The sequence below is a fragment of the Lampetra planeri genome, chromosome 34 (assembly GCF_965212315.1).
Source record: "Lampetra planeri chromosome 34, kcLamPlan1.2.h2, whole genome shotgun sequence".
In the NCBI taxonomy this organism is placed as follows: Eukaryota; Metazoa; Chordata; class Hyperoartia; order Petromyzontiformes; family Petromyzontidae; genus Lampetra; species Lampetra planeri.
The window spans coordinates 8,907,155-8,931,571 of NC_136140.1; the positions used below are offsets into that span (position 1 = coordinate 8,907,155).

The following is a 24,417-nucleotide window of genomic DNA, read 5'->3' on the forward strand; positions in this document are numbered from 1 at the left end:
ACTCAGTGTGGCAATCCTGGATAATCAAGTTATTTTAATATTGCTAGGGAGACTGAGTTCGGCTTGTGTGAGGATAAGTAAGTAAGTGATGATGCAGCGATTCATTGATCTAAGTCAATTATTACGCCTATGATGCTCGCGTAAAATTGTGCACGTAGCACGGAACAAATTAAACGATGAGTTACAAACGAGTCTGAACAAAATGAAAAACAATATGAAAGAGAGAGTGAAAATGAGACGCAAAAAGGTATTCTTGGATCATATCGCGGCGCTGAATTGTGTCGATCCATCGAACTTCTGGGGGAGGAGTGGTGAATGGTTACATACGTAGAGGGTGGTGTGGTTCAGGGTTGGGCGGCAAAAACCAGAGTGACCCAGTGATAGCCGAGGAGTGACCAGGATTGCAGAATTGGAGTACCCAGCGTTAGGTGAAAACAGAAAAGAGTACTCTTAGATTTTTTCGGTAAAGTCACGTAGGTAAAAATTAAAATTAATAAAAGCAAAATAAAAATCACGACGTTTCGGAGGCAACACAAGCTTCCGTCTTCAGGTGGAACCGTCACAGCACGATCACCGTATCTTGATACAGACGGAAGCTTGTGTTGCCTCCGAAACGTCGTCATTTTTATTTTACTTTTATTAATTTTAATTTTTACCTACGTGACTTTACCGAAAAAACCTAAGAGTATGAATCCTTGCAGTCACGAAAGCTTCAAATCTAGAACAGACAAGAGTAGCCCAAGCTGGGCTAGGGGTGGCGAGGGTTTAGTGTCCCAGGGTGAGGTGGCCCAGGCTGAGCTAGGGGTGACTAAGGTTTAGTGTCCCAGGGTGAGGTGGCCCAGGCTGAGCTAGGGGTGACTAAGGTTTAGTGTCCCAGGGTGAGGTGGCCCAGGCTGAGCTAGGGGTGACTAAGGTTTAGTGTCCCAGGGTGAGGTGGCCCAGGCTGAGCTAGGGGTGACGAGGGATTGATGGCCGAGGGTGAGGTGGCCCAGGCTGGGCTAGGGGTGACGAGGGTTAGTGTCCCAGGGTGAGGTGGCCCAGGCTGGGCTAGGGATGACGATGGTTTAGTGTCCCAGGGTGAGGTGGCCCAGGCTGAGCTAGGGGTGACGAGGGTTTGATGGCCGAGGGTGAGGTGGCCCAGGCTGGGCTCGGGGTGACGAGGGTTTAATGGCCCAGGGTGAGGTGGCCCAGGCTGAGCTAGGGGTGACGAGGGTTTGATGGCCGAGGGTGAGGTGGCCCAGGCTGGGCTCGGGGTGACGAGGGTTTAATGGCCCAGGGTGAGGTGGCCCGGGATCGATCTGGCAGGGGTTCCTGGCCCCTCGTGGAGAGTGTGCATACCCTCGCAGTTCTTGCCATCGGCCGCCAGCCTGAATCCCTCGCCGCACGAGCACTGGAAGGAGCCCTCGGTGTTGTCGCACGTCTGTGCGCACAGCCGCCCCGGGTACTTCCAGCACTCGTTAACGTCTGATGGGCAAACAAACACAAAGATAAAAATAACATTTCACAGACTGCTGGGGCCTGGGCTGCTAGCGAGCACGTAGCGAGCACCTATGATGGCCAACATGGCACACAAGGGGGTGGGTGGCCAACACCATGCCCGGCCGCCGTTGTCTCCCCAATGCAAATGTTTACACAGTGCCCCTGGTACTCATTTAAGGCTGAGTTGACCTAGGGGGAGGCCCAGGATCAGTTCAGATATCCATCACCGTTGTTGGCTGTGAGCGGGAACTGAACTCGGGTCGGTGGATACAGGGGCTTGTCGATTATGCTGGCAGGAAGGGTGCCGGTGGTGTGTAGGTGCATATCGGTGGCTTGCCAGGGACACATAGGAGAAATCCTGATGGCTTATGGGTGCATTTGTGAGTCGGGCCGACAATAGCAGCAGTGCCGGTTGGCATCAACGCGGGCGCCCTCACCGACGCAGGCGCGCGTTCGCACGTCGAACTCGTAGCCCGTGCGGCAGTCGCAGCGATAGGTGCCCGGAGCGTTCTGGCAGAACTGGTCTTCGCCGCACGTGTGCACGCCCGTCGAGCACTCATCCACATCTCCGGAAAGAAGAAAAAAACAAAGACAAAATAAATGCGCAAATAAAAAAATTTCCGTGGATGCCGGTTCTGCAACGCGACCCCACGTACGCTTGTGCTCGGAAGTGTGTGTGCGTGACACACGGTCACCGTACCCAAGCATCTGGCCCCATGTGTGTGGTGTGCGTGACACGTGGTCGCCGTACCCACGCATCGGACTCCATCGGGGGAGGCGTGGTATCCGCGCCCACACAGGATGAGCGTCCTCTGGCAGGTGAACGATCCCACCGTGTTGATGCAGTTGAAGCCAGGGCGGCACGGCGCCGAGCCGGATGAGCACTCATCAATGTCTGAAGCGAACGATGGTGACGATGAATAATAATATTAATTATTATGATGATCATTTGCAGCCCATTGTCAATTCACTGCCGGACGAGGGCCTCCTCAATCCTATTTCAGCCGTGGTGGTTCTTTGACAACACTTCACCAATCTGGGTTTGGTGAAACGGGAGGCCCAGGACGGGTTCAGATGTCACTCGCTACTGATTTATCAGTCGAGGCCAGGAATCAAACTCTGGTCACCAGGTTCATAGCGCAGTACGCTAACCACTGTGCCACTGCTCCATGATGCTGCTGCTGCTGCTGATGATGATGACGATTAGAATATCAATGGTGTTAACAGTTTTGCAATGATGGCAATGATGATGGTGACAACGATGGAACACTGGCGCACTGCTCACCGGCACAGTTGCCCACGAGGTCCTTGGTGAAACCTTCTCCGCAGTGATTTCGAGGTCGGCACAGGAAGGAGCCCTGCGTGTTCTGGCACTCGTTGCTGGGGCCGCAGCTGTGGCTGCCTGTCAAGCACTCGTCCACATCTGCGACGAGAGCAGCGGCAATGATCACAATCACTTGCTCAAACTCAATGGCATAGCTATCAAGGAGTGTGTGCAGGCGGTGCAACTGCCCCGGGCCCGCAGACAAGACAGAGGCTCAGGTCTAGGGCTACGAAGAGGAGCACTAGGCAGGGGTGAGTGCGAGCGGTTGGCTGGAGGCACACATTGATGTCGTTAGTGACCAGGCTAAAACCATTAATTCACTAGAGCAGAAAACCCGATTAAATCGCACTTGGTTCTGGATTCGAACCCAGAATCTCAGCAGTGCCAGATCAGCGCTCTGACATCTAAGCCACCTGGCCACCTCCACCAAGCATCATCTTAAAACTTTGGTTAAACATCGGTGGCTGCAACAACATCATATGGCTGGATGCCCCATAATCCAATATATATTTACACATATACACAAAGCGTGGTTCATGCAAACTGCACCTCAACACACCGTATGATACGAGCAGGAAGGCATCAACATTTTTCCAAGCTTTATGGTCCTATATCTATTAATACTACTTAAAAATATTGAATATTTTTTTTATTTTACCAGGTGAGGCCCACTGAGCTATACACCTCTTTCTTAGAAGTGACCTTGCCACAAAAAAATAGCTCAACCAAGTGGCTTATCATGTGGAGCACGCGGATAAAAATCCATGGGACCACGGGGAGAGAGCAACACGCAAACGCCAAATATACAGGAGTCGTCAGGGTCGGGATTGAACCCACGACCTCCTGTATACCAGGCGAAGGAGTTAAGATCTCACCATTGTGGCACCCATATCGCCATGTTTGGCCAACCGCATTGGGGAGAGAGAGAAATATAGGAGGCTGTGGCTCCGGCCTCTGGCTGCCGTACCTGTGCACTGGTTGTCGAAGCCCATCTGGAAACCGGGAATGCAGGGCACGTTGCGCTCGCACAGGAAGGAGCCCACCGTGTTCACACAACGCTGGCCAGGCAGGCACGTGTGTGACTCCACCAGGCACTCGTTCACGTCTGGCGAGACAGAGGAAGGGTGAGTAGGTGGCTGAGTGCAAGCACATCTGTAAAAAACAGCATTATAGCTCATCGGATTTCTCCAGAATAAATAAATATTCTGATTCTGTTGTCACCTGTCCCTGCTTTTCCCCTGCCCTCCTACCTCACCTTTCACTTCTCAACATCGTCTCCGGTTCCGCCTCTTTACAAAGCCCACGGTCAACCTTCGTTCCCTCGGAGGTCGCTCCTTCTCGGCTTCTGCTCCTGAGGGTCTGGAATTTTATTTCCCTAGAACTCCGTGCGGATGAGACTCTGCTGCTGCTGCCCTTGTCCAAGTCACGACTTTAGAGCCCATCTGTATTTTTTTTTCTTCATATGAAGCACCTGCAGATGCGGTTAAATTTAGATGCTGCTATATGAATGTAAAATGTATGGTGTAATTGTCCTGGTTTTCCAAAGTATCGTCATGTGGTTGAGGTATCAGCTGTCCTGGGAAATCTGTATTTCTTCACAGGACCCGGGGAGTTCAGTGCTGGATACAGCAGCCACGATTTCAAATGTGATTTGTAACTTTGATCCTTACCTGTATGTATCGATAGTTCACTGTTAATGTGCCATTCTACCGAGGGACTACTGCTGTGTATAGTCATGTTGTGGTATGGGTCTGTTATTTTGTTGTTTTTGCTGCCTTGCCCAAGATTGATAAAGCGGGGTTATATAATGTATTTATTGTGTATTTTGATTTTAGTGACCCGCTTACCTTTTTCTCTATTTTGCACTCCGATCGTTTTTTTTTTGTATCGTTTGCTGTTATTACCTGCTTGACCTGCCCATACTGGACACGTGTGAAAAAAAAAGCTTCACTGCTCATCGGATTCCTACCCGTGGCCTAAAGATTCCGATTCGAGATTCTCCGTTTTGTTTTGCCGGCCGCGAGGGGCCTGCCGTACCGCTCAGGGTAAGAATTGCACGGGGAATTTAGATTTTTTCACGGCTGAGTGCCGATTGGCCGGATGCCAGTCACCGGGGCAGTGCGGGGTCCAGGTTGGGCCCGCCACACTGATTAACTCATATTTGTTAGTTCCCTTGCTCAATTTGACTCCTTTTGTCAGCGCCTCCACCGGCCGCCTTGGAGAGATAGCATCGCGGGCGCGCTGAATGGCATCCAAATCAGCCTGCAAAATGCGATTTAATGAGTCGTGTGGACAAAAAAAAATTCAATTGTCGTTCCGTGATCAGAGTGAAGGGGTGTGGGGGTGGTCGCCCCTCGGGATCGGTGTTCGTGGCTGGAAAGGTCACCTTGGCAGGTGTGTCCGTCCTCTTTGAGCTCGTGGCCCGCGAAGCACGAGCACACGGCGGCCAAGCCCGTGTCGTGGCACTGCTGCGAGCAGGGGCCCCCGCCTGCACGCGCCGCCCACGCAAGCACGCGGAGTGAATACAAAGACAAAGAAGCTGCCGCGGTGGCGAGATGTTAACAACCCCGCCCGGTATACAGGAGATCGTGGGTTCAATCCCAAATCTGATGCTTGTATATTTGGAGTTTGCATGTTATCCCTGTGGTCGCGTGAATTTCTCCAGCTCCTCCGGATTTTCTCTCCACATTTAGAATCAACATGCGTTTAGAGTGTTTGGCTGATATCAATGTCCACGTGATAAGCCACTTTGTTGGGCTATCATTTGTGGCCAGGTTGCTTCGGAAAAAGAGCTGTATAGCTCAGTGGGCCTTACCTGGTAGAATACAAATAGTTTAGTTTTAACCCCCGCCCCCCTAAATAACCGAAACAGATTACTGGCATAAGTGCTGTTAGCGAGCACCTATGAAGGCCAGCATGGAAACACGAGAGGGTGGGTGGCCAGCACCACGCCCGGCCGCTTTTGTCTCCCTAACGAGGGTGTTTTCTTTTCTGTACACACCCAATACTCATTTTAAGGTTGAGTTGACCTCGGGGAGGCACAATACCAGTTTCCAATAATCGTCACTGGAGAGAACAAGCCCAAAGGGATGTTCCCTGCGGAGATGGAGTGATGAGATAATTCCCTGGGCAGGAGAGAACGTGGATCGTGGCACTGCAGGGTGCTAAAGGATGCAACTGGTGTGAGGAAACCTTCATCCAGCAGTGGATAAACCCATGGATGATGATGATGATTATGTGTGTTCTGAACTACCGGACATCTGTGAAAAAGAGCTGTATAGCTCATCAGATTCCTCCAATACAAATAGATATTCTGAATGATCTCCCACTGATTCTGAATGAGATGTGTGCACCTTGGCATCTGTCCACGTGGTTCTGCCCCTGGTGCAGCTCCAGTCGGTCCCCCCGATCCTCATTGTCTGCAAAGAGGGGGTCCTCTCAAACGCGAGCACCGGGTATTCTCTCATCGCACACAACCCACCAAACGCCGATCGTTTGAACGCTCTCCAAATACTCTAACTTCGAAAGCGTTAGTGCACTAGCTCTCCGTCCGTCTCTAACGGTGAGACATTGTGACTGCATGAAACAATGACCCGATATGAACAAAACCTCTCTGTAGAGTGGCTTTGCTATGAAGGACGTACCACATTGATAAAAGGGGGATTGGCCTCATACTTGGAAGACACAAACAACACAGCAAAAATAACTATTTGCAAATATGCGAATGCGTTGTTCCCTGACAGCTGGCCGTCGGCTTGCGTTACTAATTAAATACTTCCGAGGGCAAACACACATTGGATAACATTATGTAACCCATGCTTATCCTTAATTGATTAACAATTATTCATAGTAAGGAGGGTTAGGGGGGAAGCGGTGGAGCGGCGGTTAGCACACTTTTCCGTGTACCCGGCCAACTGAGTTCGAACCGCCCCACCGCCACCACCCCACCATTCACGACGTCGCGGCTCACCGGGCAAGCAGGAGCGTCCGTCGGCCTGCAGCCGGTGACGAGGGAAGCAGGCGCAGCGGAACGATCCGGCGGTGTTGACGCAGAGCTGCTGGCACAGCTGCCCCGGGTAGAGCGTGCACTCGTCCAGGTCATCGGCCGCCCCCGCCTCCGTCTCGCCGAAGCCGGCGCCGCCCGCCAGCGCTGCAACCGCGGAGGGAGAGGAGCACGCCACCACCAGAGGTTCATTGCGAGGAGCACGAAGACCGCGTGAGCCACAACACCGTCGCCTCGCTCCGTCGTCGTTGATGAGAAATGTAATTTGCCGGCCGCTGCCAGGGATCTTAATTCATTCGTTAACGTGAAGTAAATTTAACTCTACTCTTTGGTTCTTTTGGTAAAGTCACGTAGGTAGAAAAATAATAGATCACGACGTTTCGATCGCAACACAAGCAATCGTCATCAGGTGGGACAACCACAGCAAGAAAAAACTGCTGAAGTCAGCAGTTTTTTCTTGCTGCTGGAACTATTTCTGCTGGATAATCGCCTCGAGGTGGAACGCCTCGTTAGCGAGCGTGCCCGGTATGTGGTATGATGACGCATAGCAAACGCAACGGCACGTATGCACACATTTTACAATTCATAACGGATAGAGAATGCATTTATACGTATTTATATTGAACTTCTTTCACCCCGTACATAGCCAACCCTGCTGATCGGAGGTGCGATATACAAAGAAGATCTTAAAATTCCTCCGGTGTGCGACTGTGGTCACCCAGGAGTATGTAATGACTCATTGGACAATTCACAAATACGAAGGAGGCATCACAGCGATACAATCCGATACTCCTGACACAATTATCTGGCCCATAACCGCCTCAATGTAAAATTACAGCTGTTTTTCACTTCATCAGCGTCAGCCATATGAAGAAGACTGAAGATCAAATCCAGTCAGATACGTGAATAAAGTAAATAAATACGAATTTAAAGTTGAGAAAAACCACTGCTCTGGTGAATGTAACCCTTTCCCAGTCCGAGAGGTATGCAAGTTGCAGCGTGGGTCCCATTCACCGCTGAATCTCGGAATGTGCAAGATGTTAGCGTAAATTTCATCGAGAGAGGCATAGCTCCACTGTTTTAAAATACATTGTACTCACCACAGCGAACTGTAGCGACACGACCGCACTCTACGCTAGCTGGTGCCAAAACTGTGCCACACGCCCTCCCGCGTGGCCTTTTACGAAAAATTACGACAAATGCGTCCGTCAATCGAAACGGGTAAAAGGGTTAAGTGGTGCCCGCCGGCGTTAACACGCGAAGGCCCCAATAATCGCAGGGGGACGTTGCGCCAACTTCGGGGCCAACGCTGACGTGTTTCCCGGTGGGGGGCATCCGCCGAACCGCACCTTGCGCGTCCGTGGCGGTCTCGGGCTGGCGCGGTCGGCGTGGCCCGGCGCCCTCCCCCGGCGGGGGGATCAGGTTCTGGGCCTCTTCGCAGCAGCTGCGGAACACGCGGCTGCACGCGTGGCCCAGCGCCAGAACGTCGCCGCAGCCGTGCCCGCGGATGCGCGCGCGCATTCCCAGCGAGCAGCAGTCGCAGCATTGCTGGTGACCGGGGGGACCGGCGTGATGGGGGAAGTGAGGGGCCAGAGAAGGCAGACGAACAACGCGGACGGTCAGCCGCAAGGTGAAAGCGAGCGTCAAAAGGCAGCCATTAGCACAGGTGAATGGCACTGGGCAAGGGCTTGGACGTGTTCGCGTGTCACCCTTTTTAAAAAGGCGGTGGTGGCTGTGGTGGCGGTGGTGGTGGTGAAGGTGAGCATCGTGCTATAGGCGAAAGTGGTGGAGGTGTCGGTGATGAGGTAAAGGTGGTGGCTGAGGTGGCTGTGGTGGTGATGGTTAAGGTGATAGCGGAAGCACACGTGATGGGGTAAAGATAGTGGTCATGGTGATGTAGGCGACAGTGGTGTTGTTGTTGATTAGGTAAAGGTTGCCGTCACGTTGTCGTGTTGTAGGCGATGAGGTAAAGCTGGTTGCTGTGGTGTTGTTGATGAGGAAAAGCTGATTGCTGTGGTATTGTTCATGAGGTAAAGCTGGTTGCCGTGGTGTTGTTGATGAGGTAAAGTTGGTTGCTGTGGTATTGTTGATGAAGTAAAGCTGGTTGCTGTGGTATTGTTCATGAGGTAAAGCTGGTTGCCGTGGTGTTGTTGATGAGGTAAAGTTGGTTGCTGTGGTATTGTTGATGAGGTAAAGTTGGTTGCTGTGGTGTTGTTGATGAGGTAAAGCTGGTTGCCGTGGTGTTGATGAGGTAAAGTTGGTTGCTATGGTGTTGACGAGGTAAAGTTGGTTGCTGTGGTGTTGATGAGGTAAAGTTGGTTGCTGTGGTGTTGATGAGGTAAAGTTGGTTGCTGTGCTGTTGATGAGGTAAAGCTGGTTGCTGTGGTGTTGACGAGGTAAAGTTGGTTGCTATGGTGTTGACGAGGTAAAGTTGGTTGCTGTGGTGTTGATGAGGTAAAGCTGGTTGCTGTGGTGTTGACGAGGTAAAGTTGGTTGCTGTGGTGTTGATGAGGTAAAGCTGGTTGCTGTGGTGTTGTTGATGAGGTAAAGTTGGTTGCTGTGGTGTTGATGAGGTAAAGTTGGTTGCTGTGGTGTTGATGAGGTAAAGTTGGTTGCTGTGGTGTTGATGAGGTAAAGCTGGTTGCTGTGGTGTTGTTGATGAGGTAAAGTTGGTTGCTGTGGTGTTGATGAGGTAAAGCTGATTGCTGTGGTGTTGATGAGGTAAAGTTGGGTGCTGTGGTGTTGATGAGGTAAAGTTGGTTGCTGTGGTGTTGATGAGGTAAAGTTGGTTGCTGTGGTGTTGATGAGGTAAAGCTGGTTGCTGTGGTGTTGTTGATGAGGTAAAGTTGGTTGCTGTGGTGTTGATGAGGTAAAGTTGGTTGCTGTGGTGTTGATGAGGTAAAGTTGGTTGCTGTGGTGTTGATGAGGTAAAGCTGGTTGCTGTGGTGTTGTTCATGAGGTAAAGCTGGTTGCCGTGGTGTTGTTGATGAGGTAAAGTTGGTTGCTGTGGTATTGTTGATGAGGTAAAGCTGGTTGCTGTGGTATTGTTCATGAGGTAAAGCTGGTTGCCGTGGTGTTGTTGATGAGGTAAAGTTGGTTGCTGTGGTATTGTTGATGAGGTAAAGTTGGTTGCTGTGGTGTTGTTGATGAGGTAAAGCTGGTTGCCGTGGTGTTGTTGATGAGGTAAAGTTGGTTGCTGTGGTGTTGATGAGGTAAAGTTGGTTGCTGTGCTGTTGATGAGGTAAAGTTGGTTGCTGTGCTGTTGATGAGGTAAAGCTGGTTGCTGTGGTGTTGACGAGGTAAAGTTGGTTGCTATGGTGTTGACGAGGTAAAGTTGGTTGCTGTGGTGTTGATGAGGTAAAGCTGGTTGCTGTGGTGTTGACGAGGTAAAGTTGGTTGCTGTGGTGTTGATGAGGTAAAGCTGGTTGCTGTGGTGTTGTTGATGAGGTAAAGTTGGTTGCTGTGGTGTTGATGAGGTAAAGTTGGTTGCTGTGGTGTTGATGAGGTAAAGTTGGTTGCTGTGGTGTTGATGAGGTAAAGCTGGTTGCTGTGGTGTTGTTGATGAGGTAAAGTTGGTTGCTGTGGTGTTGATGAGGTAAAGCTGATTGCTGTGGTGTTGATGAGGTAAAGTTGGGTGCTGTGGTGTTGATGAGGTAAAGTTGGTTGCTGTGGTGTTGATGAGGTAAAGTTGGTTGCTGTGGTGTTGATGAGGTAAAGCTGGTTGCTGTGGTGTTGTTGATGAGGTAAAGTTGGTTGCTGTGGTGTTGATGAGGTAAAGTTGGTTGCTGTGGTGTTGATGAGGTAAAGTTGGTTGCTGTGGTGTTGATGAGGTAAAGCTGATTGCCGTGGTATTGTTCATGAGGTAAAGCTGGTTGCCGTGGTGTTGTTGATGAGGTAAAGTTGGTTGCTGTGGTATTGTTGATGAGGTAAAGCTGGTTGCTGTGGTATTGTTCATGAGGTAAAGCTGGTTGCCGTGGTGTTGTTGATGAGGTAAAGTTGGTTGCTGTGGTATTGTTGATGAGGTAAAGTTGGTTGCTGTGGTGTTGTTGATGAGGTAAAGCTGGTTGCCGTGGTGTTGTTGATGAGGTAAAGTTGGTTGCTGTGGTGTTGACGAGGTAAAGTTGGTTGCTGTGGTGTTGATGAGGTAAAGTTGGTTGCTATGGTGTTGACGAGGTAAAGTTGGTTGCTGTGGTGTTGATGAGGTAAAGTTGGTTGCTGTGGTGTTGACGAGGTAAAGTTGGTTGCTATGGTGTTGATGAGGTAAAGTTGGTTACTGTGGTGTTGATGAGGTAAAGCTGGTTGCTGTGCTGTTGATGAGGTAAAGTTGGTTGCTATGGTGTTGACGAGGTAAAGTTGGTTGCTGTGCTGTTGATGAGGTAAAGCTGGTTGCTGTGCTGTTGATGAGGTAAAGTTGGTTGCTATGGTGTTGACGAGGTAAAGTTGGTTGCTGTGGTGTTGATGAGGTAAAGCTGGTTGCTGTGGTGTTGTTGATGAGGTAAAGTTGGTTGCTGTGGTGTTGATGAGGTAAAGCTGATTGCTGTGGTGTTGATGAGGTAAAGTTGGGTGCTGTGGTGTTGATGAGGTAAAGTTGGTTGCTGTGGTGTTGATGAGGTAAAGTTGGTTGCTGTGGTGTTGATGAGGTAAAGCTGGTTGCTGTGGTGTTGTTGATGAGGTAAAGTTGGTTGCTGTGGTGTTGATGAGGTAAAGTTGGTTGCTGTGGTGTTGATGAGGTAAAGTTGGTTGCTGTGGTGTTGATGAGGTAAAGCTGGTTGCTGTGGTGTTGTTCATGAGGTAAAGCTGGTTGCCGTGGTGTTGTTGATGAGGTAAAGTTGGTTGCTGTGGTATTGTTGATGAGGTAAAGCTGGTTGCTGTGGTATTGTTCATGAGGTAAAGCTGGTTGCCGTGGTGTTGTTGATGAGGTAAAGTTGGTTGCTGTGGTATTGTTGATGAGGTAAAGTTGGTTGCTGTGGTGTTGTTGATGAGGTAAAGCTGGTTGCCGTGGTGTTGTTGATGAGGTAAAGTTGGTTGCTGTGGTGTTGATGAGGTAAAGTTGGTTGCTGTGCTGTTGATGAGGTAAAGTTGGTTGCTGTGCTGTTGATGAGGTAAAGCTGGTTGCTGTGGTGTTGACGAGGTAAAGTTGGTTGCTATGGTGTTGACGAGGTAAAGTTGGTTGCTGTGGTGTTGATGAGGTAAAGCTGGTTGCTGTGGTGTTGACGAGGTAAAGTTGGTTGCTATGGTGTTGACGAGGTAAAGTTGGTTGCTGTGGTGTTGATGAGGTAAAGTTGGTTGCTGTGCTGTTGATGAGGTAAAGTTGGTTGCTGTGCTGTTGATGAGGTAAAGCTGGTTGCTGTGGTGTTGACGAGGTAAAGTTGGTTGCTATGGTGTTGACGAGGTAAAGTTGGTTGCTGTGGTGTTGATGAGGTAAAGCTGGTTGCTGTGGTGTTGACGAGGTAAAGTTGGTTGCTGTGGTGTTGATGAGGTAAAGCTGGTTGCTGTGGTGTTGTTGATGAGGTAAAGTTGGTTGCTGTGGTGTTGATGAGGTAAAGTTGGTTGCTGTGGTGTTGATGAGGTAAAGTTGGTTGCTGTGGTGTTGATGAGGTAAAGCTGGTTGCTGTGGTGTTGTTGATGAGGTAAAGTTGGTTGCTGTGGTGTTGATGAGGTAAAGCTGATTGCTGTGGTGTTGATGAGGTAAAGTTGGGTGCTGTGGTGTTGATGAGGTAAAGTTGGTTGCTGTGGTGTTGATGAGGTAAAGTTGGTTGCTGTGGTGTTGATGAGGTAAAGCTGGTTGCTGTGGTGTTGTTGATGAGGTAAAGTTGGTTGCTGTGGTGTTGATGAGGTAAAGTTGGTTGCTGTGGTGTTGATGAGGTAAAGTTGGTTGCTGTGGTGTTGATGAGGTAAAGCTGATTGCTGTGGTATTGTTCATGAGGTAAAGCTGGTTGCCGTGGTGTTGTTGATGAGGTAAAGTTGGTTGCTGTGGTATTGTTGATGAGGTAAAGCTGGTTGCTGTGGTATTGTTCATGAGGTAAAGCTGGTTGCCGTGGTGTTGTTGATGAGGTAAAGTTGGTTGCTGTGGTATTGTTGATGAGGTAAAGTTGGTTGCTGTGGTGTTGTTGATGAGGTAAAGCTGGTTGCCGTGGTGTTGTTGATGAGGTAAAGTTGGTTGCTGTGGTGTTGACGAGGTAAAGTTGGTTGCTGTGGTGTTGATGAGGTAAAGTTGGTTGCTATGGTGTTGACGAGGTAAAGTTGGTTGCTGTGGTGTTGATGAGGTAAAGTTGGTTGCTGTGGTGTTGACGAGGTAAAGTTGGTTGCTATGGTGTTGACGAGGTAAAGTTGGTTACTGTGGTGTTGATGAGGTAAAGCTGGTTGCTGTGCTGTTGATGAGGTAAAGTTGGTTGCTATGGTGTTGACGAGGTAAAGTTGGTTGCTGTGCTGTTGATGAGGTAAAGTTGGTTGCTGTGGTGTTGATGAGGTAAAGTTGGTTGCTGTGCTGTTGATGAGGTAAAGCTGGTTGCTGTGGTGTTGACGAGGTAAAGTTGGTTGCTATGGTGTTGACGAGGTAAAGTTGGTTGCTGTGGTGTTGATGAGGTAAAGCTGGTTGCTGTGGTGTTGACGAGGTAAAGTTGGTTGCTGTGGTGTTGATGAGGTAAAGCTGGTTGCTGTGGTGTTGTTGATGAGGTAAAGTTGGTTGCTGTGGTGTTGATGAGGTAAAGTTGGTTGCTGTGGTGTTGATGAGGTAAAGTTGGTTGCTGTGGTGTTGATGAGGTAAAGCTGGTTGCTGTGGTGTTGTTGATGAGGTAAAGTTGGTTGCTGTGGTGTTGATGAGGTAAAGCTGATTGCTGTGGTGTTGATGAGGTAAAGTTGGGTGCTGTGGTGTTGATGAGGTAAAGCTGGTTGCTATGGTGTTGTTGATGAGGTTAAGTTGGTTGCTGTGGTATTGTTGATGAGGTAGAGCTGGTTGCTGTGGTGTTGTTGATGAGGTAAAACTGGTTGCTGTGGTGTTGTTGATGAGGTAAAGCTGGTCGCCTTAGATGCATAAAACTGTAGATGATAGTGGTAGCGTCGCTGCTGAGGTAAAGCAAGTTGCCCGTGATGTTGTATACATGTTGAACCTCTTTTTCACCGTACGCAGCCAACCGTGCTAATCGGAGGTGCGGAGGGAAAGGATAACAAACTAAACACAAAACAGCAGTTCTATGTGACTCGGTAAAGTGGCGCTGACCACAGCAGTGGCACAGGCGATGAGGTGAAGACGCAATTGCAAGTCATAAGGGTGGCTGCCGTTGCGGTGCGGGCAATGGCGGTGGCGTAGGCGACGGGGGAGAAGAACATTAGCGCGGGCGACGGCCGGGCACCTTGTAGAGGCTGGCCTCGCACACGTCGTTGGCGAGCGATGTGCAGGTGCCCCCACTGCGAGCCGCCACCACCCCCGCCTGGCAATTGACGTCGTGCAGGAAGGCCATGCAGCACTGCTCCTGCACCACCCTGCCTCGCAGACCGCACAAAGTTCCCCCGTGAGAGATTTCCAACAGATTGGTGAGGCAAGTGCTGTTAGCTTGGACATATGAAGGCCAGGCAGGCATGGGGATGGGTGGCCAGCACCACGCCTGGCCGTCTTGGTCTCCCGAATGCTGATATTTACGCACCGCAACAGGTAATCGTTAAGGGCTGAGTCAGCCTAGGGGAGGCCCAGGACCGGTTCAGATCTTTTTGTCACTGACGTTGGCCGCGAGCGAGAATAAAACTCGGGTAGCGCAGTGCGCTAACTGCTGTGCTACCTCGCAGGCCACACGTACCATGGCACAGATGCCTCTACGCTCGGCTCAAGTCAAGTTGTATTTGTGTAACCAGGCGAGAACTCAAGATAATGTCTCATTTGCGAGAGACCTGGGCGAGAGGGTTACCTCTGGCTATATCGACACCGTGCGACCTGTGGCCCTCTCTAGAACATTCGAGCACCAATGAAAACAACAAGTGTAATTTAAAGCGAGTAAGTGGACATGTGGTGCAGAGGTCAGAGCACCAGGCTGACACTGGTGAGATCTTGGGTCCAAATCCAGACAGCTGACTGTAATTAAACCGGGTTCTCAGGTCTGGTGGAGTTGATGATCTCCTCCCAGTCACCAATGACTGCGTAAAATAAATATATATCACACTAAATTTGGTTCTGCACTTAATTTGACTAACTTTCATCTTTGAAAGAAAAAAAATTCGATCTTGATTTGAAGCTTTCGTGACTGCAGGAATCCATACCCTTTAGTTCTTTCGGTAAAGTAACGTAGGTAGAAAAATAAAATAAAACCAAAAATAATATATCACGACTTTTCAATCGCAACACAAGCGATCGTCCTCAGGCGGAAAAAAAATCCAGCAGTGGAAGTGCTGAAACGTGATATATATTTTTATTTTATTTTTTCTACCTACGTGACTTTACCGAAAGAATCAAAGAGTATAACAAAATATCGATTTTACTTTTATGCGACGAGCATTACTTTTGGTGGCAGCGCGGATGGGCACGTGCTGCCCCTCCCCCCTCTGTATCAAACAGAAGTCACTTGAGGACATTTCAGAGGTTGCTCTGCGACATTGCGCTTACGAGGGCTGTTCCTAATCATGGATTGGACGGCTCTGGGAGAGATGTGAATGGAGACTTTATCTCATGACCTGATGCTCGTATCACAATCCAGGATTCTGTAGTTCTCGCCTGCCTTTTCCCCTGACGTTCAACAAATTGTCATAAATTCAAGAAGCAACGTTTGTCTTGTTTGTATTAGTATTATCTGGACTGTTCCGTCTCCTCTACACTGACTTCCGCTTTGTTCCGTCAGTATGGTTTGCGCCATGTCAGTTCATCGGTCTCGTTTGTTCCATCTCGTTCTAAGACAGCAGTCTAAAGGATAATGTGCAGAACGTTTACACACCTCAGACTACCCAGCAAACACGGGATGGTGGGACATTGGCCCAACATTGGTCCTACGGTTGCAACCATATGCCAACATTGGCACAGCATTGGCATGCTCACTGTGTGATCAACTCTAATACGCACCATGCAATGCCAATGCATGCATCGTGGGCTTGAGGACTGATGTTAATTCACGAATCAATGATTCATTGCATTGCCAGCGGAGCAATGCCATCAAACAAACACCGGAGTGAGTTACAGGAGCCCACACAGCCCATCCATGCGTCTTCTCACCCTGGCCAGAAGATGGTGCTATTGGTCCACAATCAAAGAGTTCCCCACAAACCTAAAACTACGTACTATATACAAGGTACTTCAAAAACATGTTAACACTTATATGGGACTAACGTTGTGAATGGAAAAAGAACGGATAATACACTGTAATATGATAACAAATGTATGTTAATAGCTTAAAAAAGTCAAAGAGTCTTCATAAGAGGTTTTTTGGTTAGATCGTGTAAATATATAAATGTATCGTTAAAACCTGCCACCACCCGACACAGCCACCTAGTAAGGGTTGTCACGTAAACAGAACATGCCGATTCGTCACTAGTACAGCACACCGGTGTGTTGAAGAGCCAGGCCATAACATTTACAAAATGAGTACGACGTTTCGCCAGTAATTACAACCAGCTTCATCAGGCAACAGCCAGATTAGTTGAGAAGTCTTAATGTTTATGCGAGCCCTTTGAACTTGTCCTTCCTGTCTATTGTGTTTATTAAAATAGCCGGAGCAACGGTAATCCCTATTGAAGTACGCTGCCCTTTGTAGGCAAGCATTTAAATAATGTATTATTCGATTATTCGCTTCCAAGCAGCACTAAGGCGGTAGCTATCCGAACGGTTAAAGTTATTTTATTTCTTTCAATTTCGATAGATTCTCTAATTAGTCTTGGCAAGTAGTAGCTAGTTTGCACAAAACTTCAACATTATCAAAATCAATTGAGTGTCCTTGTTGGCACGCGTGTTCTGCTACTGCTGACAGTTGTATTTGGGATAATTAAATATTTCTCTGATGTTCTTTTAGTCTCGTGCTGATCATTCGTCCTGTTTGCCCAACATAACATTTTCCACATGTGCAGTTAATCCTGTACACACCTTCTGTTGATAGCTTCGGTAATACATATTTTTTACCAGATATTGATTTCTGTATTTTATGTACCGTGCCAAATCTGACTCGGATGTTTTGTTTTTCCAAACATCTGGCTAGTTTATCAGTTACTCCCGCAATGGACGGTATTTTGATCATTTTAATTACTTGGGCAGTTTCAATGCTCTTGTTATTTGATTTGGTTTTGGTATTCAACGCCCTGTTGATTTGTGCATCATTGATGTGTGCATCATTGTAACCGTTCATTTGCAGCGCTTCTTTAACGTGTTGAATGTGCTGTGCTAGTGACGAATTGGCATGTTCTGTTTACGTGACAACCCTTACTAGTTGGCTGTGTCAGGTGGTGGCGGGTTTTAACGACACATTTATATATTTATGTGATCTAACCCAAAAACCTCTATTATGGAGTCTCCACTTGTTCGCCATCATTGTCAACACATGCCTGGAATCTTCTCCAGGTGGTCTCCAGAGCCCGGAGGCAGTTTTCTTGTGATATCGTTGAAAATTCTCAGAAGTGTAAAAAAAATGTTGAAGCACTCTGTATATAAAAGTGAGCTTCACTAATTTTCAGAGGGGAGCCAATTTTCACCAATAAGACATCAATGACAGATGCGGATACCTGATGCACACAATGTGAAATTTAAAACTCCCCAGGAGCATGCGACTGTGGTCACCCAGAACAGACCATATAACGAAGCAGTGCCCGATCCACAATACAAAGGAGCTTTTGCGGCGATACCGCTCCACTGCTCCTGACGTGGTTATTTGGCTTGACCAACCTGAACGTGAAACTGTAGTGGTTGCTCTGCATCTATGCGAGCCGTACAAAATAAGAAGAATTTGAAACCATTGGGGTTTGACAGCATGATGGGGTGTTTTCACATTGTGTATTTATCGGGGGCTGCACTAAAGGCCATCAGGGGCTATCAGTGGCCCGTGGACCTTGCAATGAAGAACACTGATATATATACTTCACTCCATAATGATAATTAAAAAAAAATACTCGTTTACAGCACTTTGTCAAAACAGTACACTTCTTGGTGAAGGTCTCCTCACGCTGTGTTAGTCATGGACGGTTGATTGTGTGACCATACTTCAGCAAGCTGATCAGTGTGAGTCGGGTCAAGCGGGCATCCAGGACCAGCTCAGATATCACTCACCAATGATGTTAGCCCTAACTGGGAATCGAAACTCAAGAAGCTGGGTTCCAAAGCGCAGCACGCTAAACGCTGCACCACCATTCCTTCATTCTGTACCCTGAGTCAAGATCAAGTGAGCTAAGCAGTGGGTTGAATGTTTTTTATTGTCTACAGATGTCTAGCTACAGCGTGTAACATTTTAATAACATACTGTATAGTATACATAAGCCTGCTATAAAGCAGCGGGCTCTACTGCCCACGAGAATGTAATACATTGGCATTGGATGCTTCATACAGCAGTGCGTTTGGCCCTAATGTAGTGGCATGTCGTGGTGGGTATGGGGCCCTGGGTACACGCAATGAAATGGGACCCCTGTCCAACGTGAACCCCTTATTCGTAGCCCAGCACCTGAGCCGCTTTGGCCATTGGGCCCCGTGCAGTTGCACTGCCTGCACAAATGATAGCTAGGTCACTGTCCCTAACACTCAAGACATTGGGCATTTGCACTTTATTTTCTCAGCTTTGTTTGAATTTTCTTTGGCTCCAAATTAATCCCGGACTCGGTGTCTAGAAACGTCGGTGTCTATTTACGATTCGCATGGGGCGGTTGCAGACGTTCCGGGAGGAGACGCTGCTACCGACGAGACATCGGATTCAAACCCAAGAAGATCTCAGCAGTGTCGACTCAGCATCTCTCTGATCCCCCGAAGGTACCCGGCCAGCTCCTGGATGTTGTTAGTTTTTTTTTTGGCCCTCACACATCGGGGTGTTGTCTTCATGGCTGCCGGCTCTGTGTGTCCGTGTACGTATGAACCCGGCGTCCCGAATTCGATTCCCGCTCACGGCCAACACCAGTGTGACGATTATCTGAACCAGTCCTGGGCTTCCCCTAGGTCGACTAAGCCCCAAATGAGTACCTGGTGCGGTGTGTAAACATCGCCACTGGGGAGACAAAGACGGTCGGGCGTGGTGTTGGCCACACACCCCCTCGTGTGCTGTGCCGGCCTTCATAGGTGCTAGCCGCTAACATCACTTGCCCCAACAATCTGTACAGGCTATACAGGGGATCGTTGTCTTTGTCTTTGTGTCACTCTGCTCTTCTTTTCCATCGGGCATCATGTTTTTTTGGCCGACGATGAAACTGGTGGAACGTTATCCTCCTCTCTGTGTCTGGTCAGGGCGATCGCTTCCTGCAGTGCTGCCCTTTCCTCTCTTGAGGCCTTCTTTACACGTCGCCGCACGCGTTTACTGCTGTGCGTTCATTGTATGTCTTCATAAGAAGGTGGCAACGAGGGGCGTGTGATCTGTGCGCGGTGGAGTTCTCTGCGCCTACCGCTGCTGGGGGGGGGGGGGGGGTGTGTGTTGAACTTCTTTTGCCCCGTACATAGCCAACCGTGGCTAATCGGAGGTGCGGGGGAAGGACAACAAACTAAATACAAAAAGCAGTTCCAAGCAAATTAGTTTTAAATCTAAGTCATTTAAAAAGTACATAGCTCCAGTGGCTTCCGAATATCGGAAGGAAGAGCGTCCCAGACGGCTACAGAAGCGCATCTGGAAGCGCGCGATGCAGTGACCGTATTTTGGGGGGGGCTGGCGGTGGTGGTGAGAGATGAGACAGAAGTGGTGGGGGGGAGGGGAGGGGAGTGATGCTGCACCTGCAGTCGTCTGCCCCCTGTGCCCCGGACATGGGGATGTTCCCGCAGCGACCCGTCTCGGCTGCCCACTGCTGCCCCGCCGCACAGCAGCTGTGGATGAGCTCCTCCGGCGAGGTTACTGGCAACACCGCTGCAAACACACACACACATACACGTGTGGGAACACTGTCACATGAGTAAACTCACGCAGCTATAATAACCACGATGTTTATTTACCCAGGAAGGCCACACTAAGTCTGGGAACTGGATGAAATGAAAATACAAACTCGGCGCAGAGAGGTGCCAAAGTCAAGAATCTAAACCAAACCCTTCTTGCTGTGACCACTGCGACAACCCGGACTCGTTTAAAGTCAGGGAACAAACATTTACATGAACTCAACACATTCGTCAATAACCTGGCCCTGAAGATGAAAATAAACATATCATAGGTGACGTTTTAGACAATATCCCCTCTTTATAAGGCTGTGGACCTTCCCATTGCAGGCTGTTATTTGTGTTTGTGCACCACTGCCAAAGCAGGATCGTGCCGCGGTGGCGAGATGTTAACTCCCTCGCCTGGTATGCAAGAGGTTGTGGGTTTGATTCCGACTCTTGACGCCTGTATATTTGGAATTTGCATGTCTCTATTCCCGTGGTCACGTGGATTTTTCGCCAGGTCCTCTCGTTTTTCACTCCACATTTAGAAACATGCATTTAAAGTATTTGGCTGTTGTAAATTTCCACATAAGCCACTTCGTTCAGCTATCATTTGTGGCCAGGTTGCTTCCAAAAAAAGCTATATAGCTCAATGGGCTTTACCTTGTAAAATAAAACGTATTTTCGTTTAGTTTTATCATTTTTGCACCGTTGAGATCCTGGGTTCGATACCAGGCAGCTCCCCATTATGAAACTGAGTTCTTGAATGAAGTGAGTTTAAGATCTCTGCCCGGTGACCAATGACTGCACACACATAAAAAAAAAACGACCATATTAAATCTAATTCAGCTGAATTCCGAGCCCTGAGAATGAAAAACATCGGTCGGGATGTCAAAATGTGACGAACATTACTCTCCGTGCCAGGGCGGGTGGGAAATTGCCGATCCCTGCTGCTATGTAGAACAGAGGTCACTTGAAAAGGGATGTCAGAAGTAGTTTTGAGATATTCACTTCTATGGTTCGTTCGCTGACTGGAAATATTCGACCGCTCCGCGAGGGATGCGAATTTATTCTGCGTTTGATGACAAGATGGAGCACAATTATTGTACATTTCAATTGGGAGGGGGGGTGGGAAATAAAGAGGGGGGTGGCTCTTGTCTGACAAACAAGACCTGTAAAAGAACACCCGTTTGCAATGATTATGTTTAGGCTTGTTTACCCAGGAAGGTCCTCACCGAGTCTCAAGATTCCTTTACAGGAGAGTCCTGACAAGTGTTTGCAGCAGTAGGTGGCGATGTTTCTCGGTGTGCAATCTCAATTGAGTGATTTTTTCAGGGCATATTTTCGGCACTGGGATATTTTGGTCAATACCGGTGACATTGTATGGTATTTTTTTGTCATGGGAAGAAACCAGAGAGCCCGAAGGAAACCCACGCAGAGCAGGGAGAGAGAGCACGCAAGCTCCACACAGAAAAGGCACCCGAGTCGGGAATCGAACCCAGGCCCCTTTATCCTGCAAAGTGTTATCACTTCAACAAAATGTTGTCGTTAATTTGACATTAAACAAGAATCAATCACCTTCACTATGAACACTATCTTATCACCCAAAAAACAACACAGGGAAGGAGGAGAAGTGATTTCTCCACTCTGATGGTTGTGACAGAGAAAGCCACTTATGCTGCCCCTCCCCGTATACTCCATACTCATATTTCAGGCCCCCTCTACTCCAAAGTGGAAGAGAAACATATGCAGCGGGCTAACACTGCCACCTCCATCCTTCATAGCGGAAGGTTCACTGCTTGAAATGTCAGCCGGCCGACTGTATTTTTTGTGGGGTTGCAAGGCAGTGTTAATAATAAAGGACATGATTTTTGTCGCGATCATATAACTGCCAATGCAGGAGGTTTTTTTTTAAAGTGACACCATCTTACAATTGCTTTGGAATGTACAAGTTCTACCAGTCGGGTTTTGGCACTATCTCATAAATTGGCTAAGATTACTGCCTGGTGGGAGGGCTAAAGGAGTGATTATCTATTTTTGTGACGTATGTTATGAAGAAGGGCCATTTCCCAAAACATTGCATGTTACATAATTGTTCCTTTTAGGGCCACAGTGTTATTGATTGCGGTGATGAGTTTTTGTTATTTGTGCTTATGCACCGCTGCCAATGCAGTATCACAAAAATATTCTAATAATGTAAACGTAGCGCGTGGTCTCTGAATGAGAGACCCCATGTAATATTACATGGCCTTACATGAGATTAAAGTGTAAACTTTAGTGAAGGGGAAAAGATCACATCACAATGAAAAATCAAATCAAACGTTTTTGAACTTTCCAACATTGGCAACCACAAACCTTGAAATGAAATCGCTCACATTTCGAGTAATTTTTTTCAATTGTTTTTGTGGAATATGCCAAGGGTTCTGTTTTCGAATGGAGAGCTGAGAAAGTGCTTCTAGAACCCGAATACATCTCAAAGATGGATTATGTCCTCAGTTTTATTAATCGTGACCTGTACCATAAAATTGCAAATCACGGTCCAAAGTAAAGTTAATTACTTTTGGAGTTACTACGAGGAAGTCTGGCCAGGACCCTTTTTTGTTTGCTCTCAATAGTTTTTTTTAAACGATTTGTCAACCGCTCCGATAAATTACGACGCTCATGCGCAACACAGTGTGGGGCCTTCTTAGGCCGAGCGAGCGTTCCAGCGGGACACAAAAGCCAGGCTGAGCTTTAAAAAAAACGCTCCTCAAAAATAACTTTTCATTCGGCTGTACAATATTTCTGCAGAAAAAAAGTGCGCATGTGGTATTTTGGTTTTTACAAAAAAAAAACCCACCCCAGCGCCACACAAAGCCCGACTGAGCTTCGCGAGTACCCAAGCCAAGAATCACAGATGGAAATGAAAAAAAACAGAAGGGAGTTCAGATCTGCTGCCTTGAACACGACAGGCATTATAACTTGAGGGAGCCCCGATTCATCCGTGAAAGTAAAAATGTTTTTAAAGACGACTGCAGTAAAAACTAAGACCACCCACGTGTACCTCCTCTACCTGAAAGCCCCCTTGACCACACAGGTCAGGGCGCTTGCTCTCACCGAAGCAGCAGCTTGCCAAAGAAACATATTGCCGGGCACTTCCTTAATTCATCAAGCTGCCACCTTTGCCTCGTAGCAGCCCGCGTGACCCCGGCGTCTCGCAAGGGACCGCCCCGAGGTCGACAGCGGCGCGTCTGCGTCCTCTCAGGGTGATGGCGCTCGAGCGGAGCGTGATAAGGTCCGTAGAGTACGTGAGGGGGGGGGGCGGGGGGTGCGGGGAGGGGGGGGCCTTGGCTAGAAAAACCACCACGTGCTCGTGTCACCTCGACTTGCCCGATTCATCGCTGATGACGATCGAGCCAGGAGGCATCTCCGTAGCTCGCGTCGCAACTTACAGGTTTAAAGACGAAGAGAAAATCAGCAAACTCATTTGAGAACGTTTCACTTATGATGACAAAGACAAAGATCGCCCGTATAGCCTGTTCAGACTGTTGGGGCAAGTGCTGTTAGCGAGCACCTATAAAGGCCGGCACGACACAGGAGGGAATGGATGGCCAGCACCATGCCCTTTGTCTCCCTCCTGGCGATGTTTCTGCACCGCACCAGGTACTCATTTGAGGCTGAGTCTACCTAGGGGAGGCCCAGGACTGGTTCAGATAATCGTCACTGGTGTTGGCTGTGAGCGGGAATCGAACTCGGGCCACCAGGTTCGTAGCGCAGCGTGCTAACCACTACACTACCACTCCCCACTTCTGACGAGATCGCATGCCCCGCACACGCGCACAAAAGACAAAGATCTCCCGTAGAGCCTTGAACAGACTGTTGGAGCAAGTGCTGTTAGCGAGTAGCACATCTGAAGGCCGGCACGGCACACACGTGGGTGGGTGGCCAGCATCAGGCCCATGATCTCTGTCTCACCACTGCGCCAGGTACATGTTTAAGGTTGAGCTGATCCAGAGGATGACCAGGACTGGCTCAGTCGGATATCACTAGCCACTGGTGATAGATGTCGCTGAGATTTGAGCTCAGGTCACTGGTTTCGTAGAGCAATCTGCTGATCACTGCACCATTGCTCCCCACAAACGTACATAGGCACACACGTGTGCATTGGGCACCATTACTGTTTCATTACTTTGGCAGCAACTGCTCTTTACACGCACCACTCCGTGCCAACATGTTTCAGTTTTTTTGGACTGTTAATGTGAGTTTGCTACAAAACCAAACAAATCTGGCCTCATTCGTTGGCTAAAACCCATCAGACTCCGTCGGCCCGTTCGATCCATCTCCCCCTGCTCCCTGTCAGAAGGCGTTTTATTTCTCTCCGCTTAAGAAAAAAAATCTGGCCGCAAACTAAAAAAAGGGCACTAAAACGGTTTATTTGGTGAAGAAACTTCTCCAAAAACATATTCCAACCTCATTCTTCTACGTAGCCGCGATCTGCGTAATCCACGTGCCCCACATCATCCGCCAAGAAACCGTAGCCGCTGGCGCGCCGAGGGCAACATCGCTACATCTAAGTTACCGCCACCGCCGCGACAATCGCGGCCACCGATACCACCGCCAACACCACCACCA

General features: G+C 48.7%; 1 protein-coding gene across 1 annotated transcript in view; it reads right to left on the bottom strand.

Moving 5' to 3' along the window:
- The window catches only part of FBLN2 (fibulin 2), a 74,441-nt gene that overhangs the window by 14,768 nt on the left and 35,256 nt on the right, over positions 1-24,417 (bottom strand). Inside the window, exons 4-14 of the mRNA XM_078610667.1 lie at positions 19,672-19,801; positions 14,159-14,288; positions 8,156-8,354; positions 6,774-6,953; positions 6,157-6,222; positions 5,190-5,291; positions 3,771-3,908; positions 2,765-2,902; positions 2,231-2,374; positions 1,917-2,045; positions 1,339-1,464 (exon numbers count right to left, since the gene is read on the bottom strand). Of these exons, the coding sequence (XP_078466793.1) occupies positions 1,339-1,464; positions 1,917-2,045; positions 2,231-2,374; positions 2,765-2,902; positions 3,771-3,908; positions 5,190-5,291; positions 6,157-6,222; positions 6,774-6,953; positions 8,156-8,354; positions 14,159-14,288; positions 19,672-19,801 (1,482 nt within the window). The remainder of the gene's footprint in view (positions 1-1,338; positions 1,465-1,916; positions 2,046-2,230; positions 2,375-2,764; positions 2,903-3,770; positions 3,909-5,189; positions 5,292-6,156; positions 6,223-6,773; positions 6,954-8,155; positions 8,355-14,158; positions 14,289-19,671; positions 19,802-24,417) is intronic.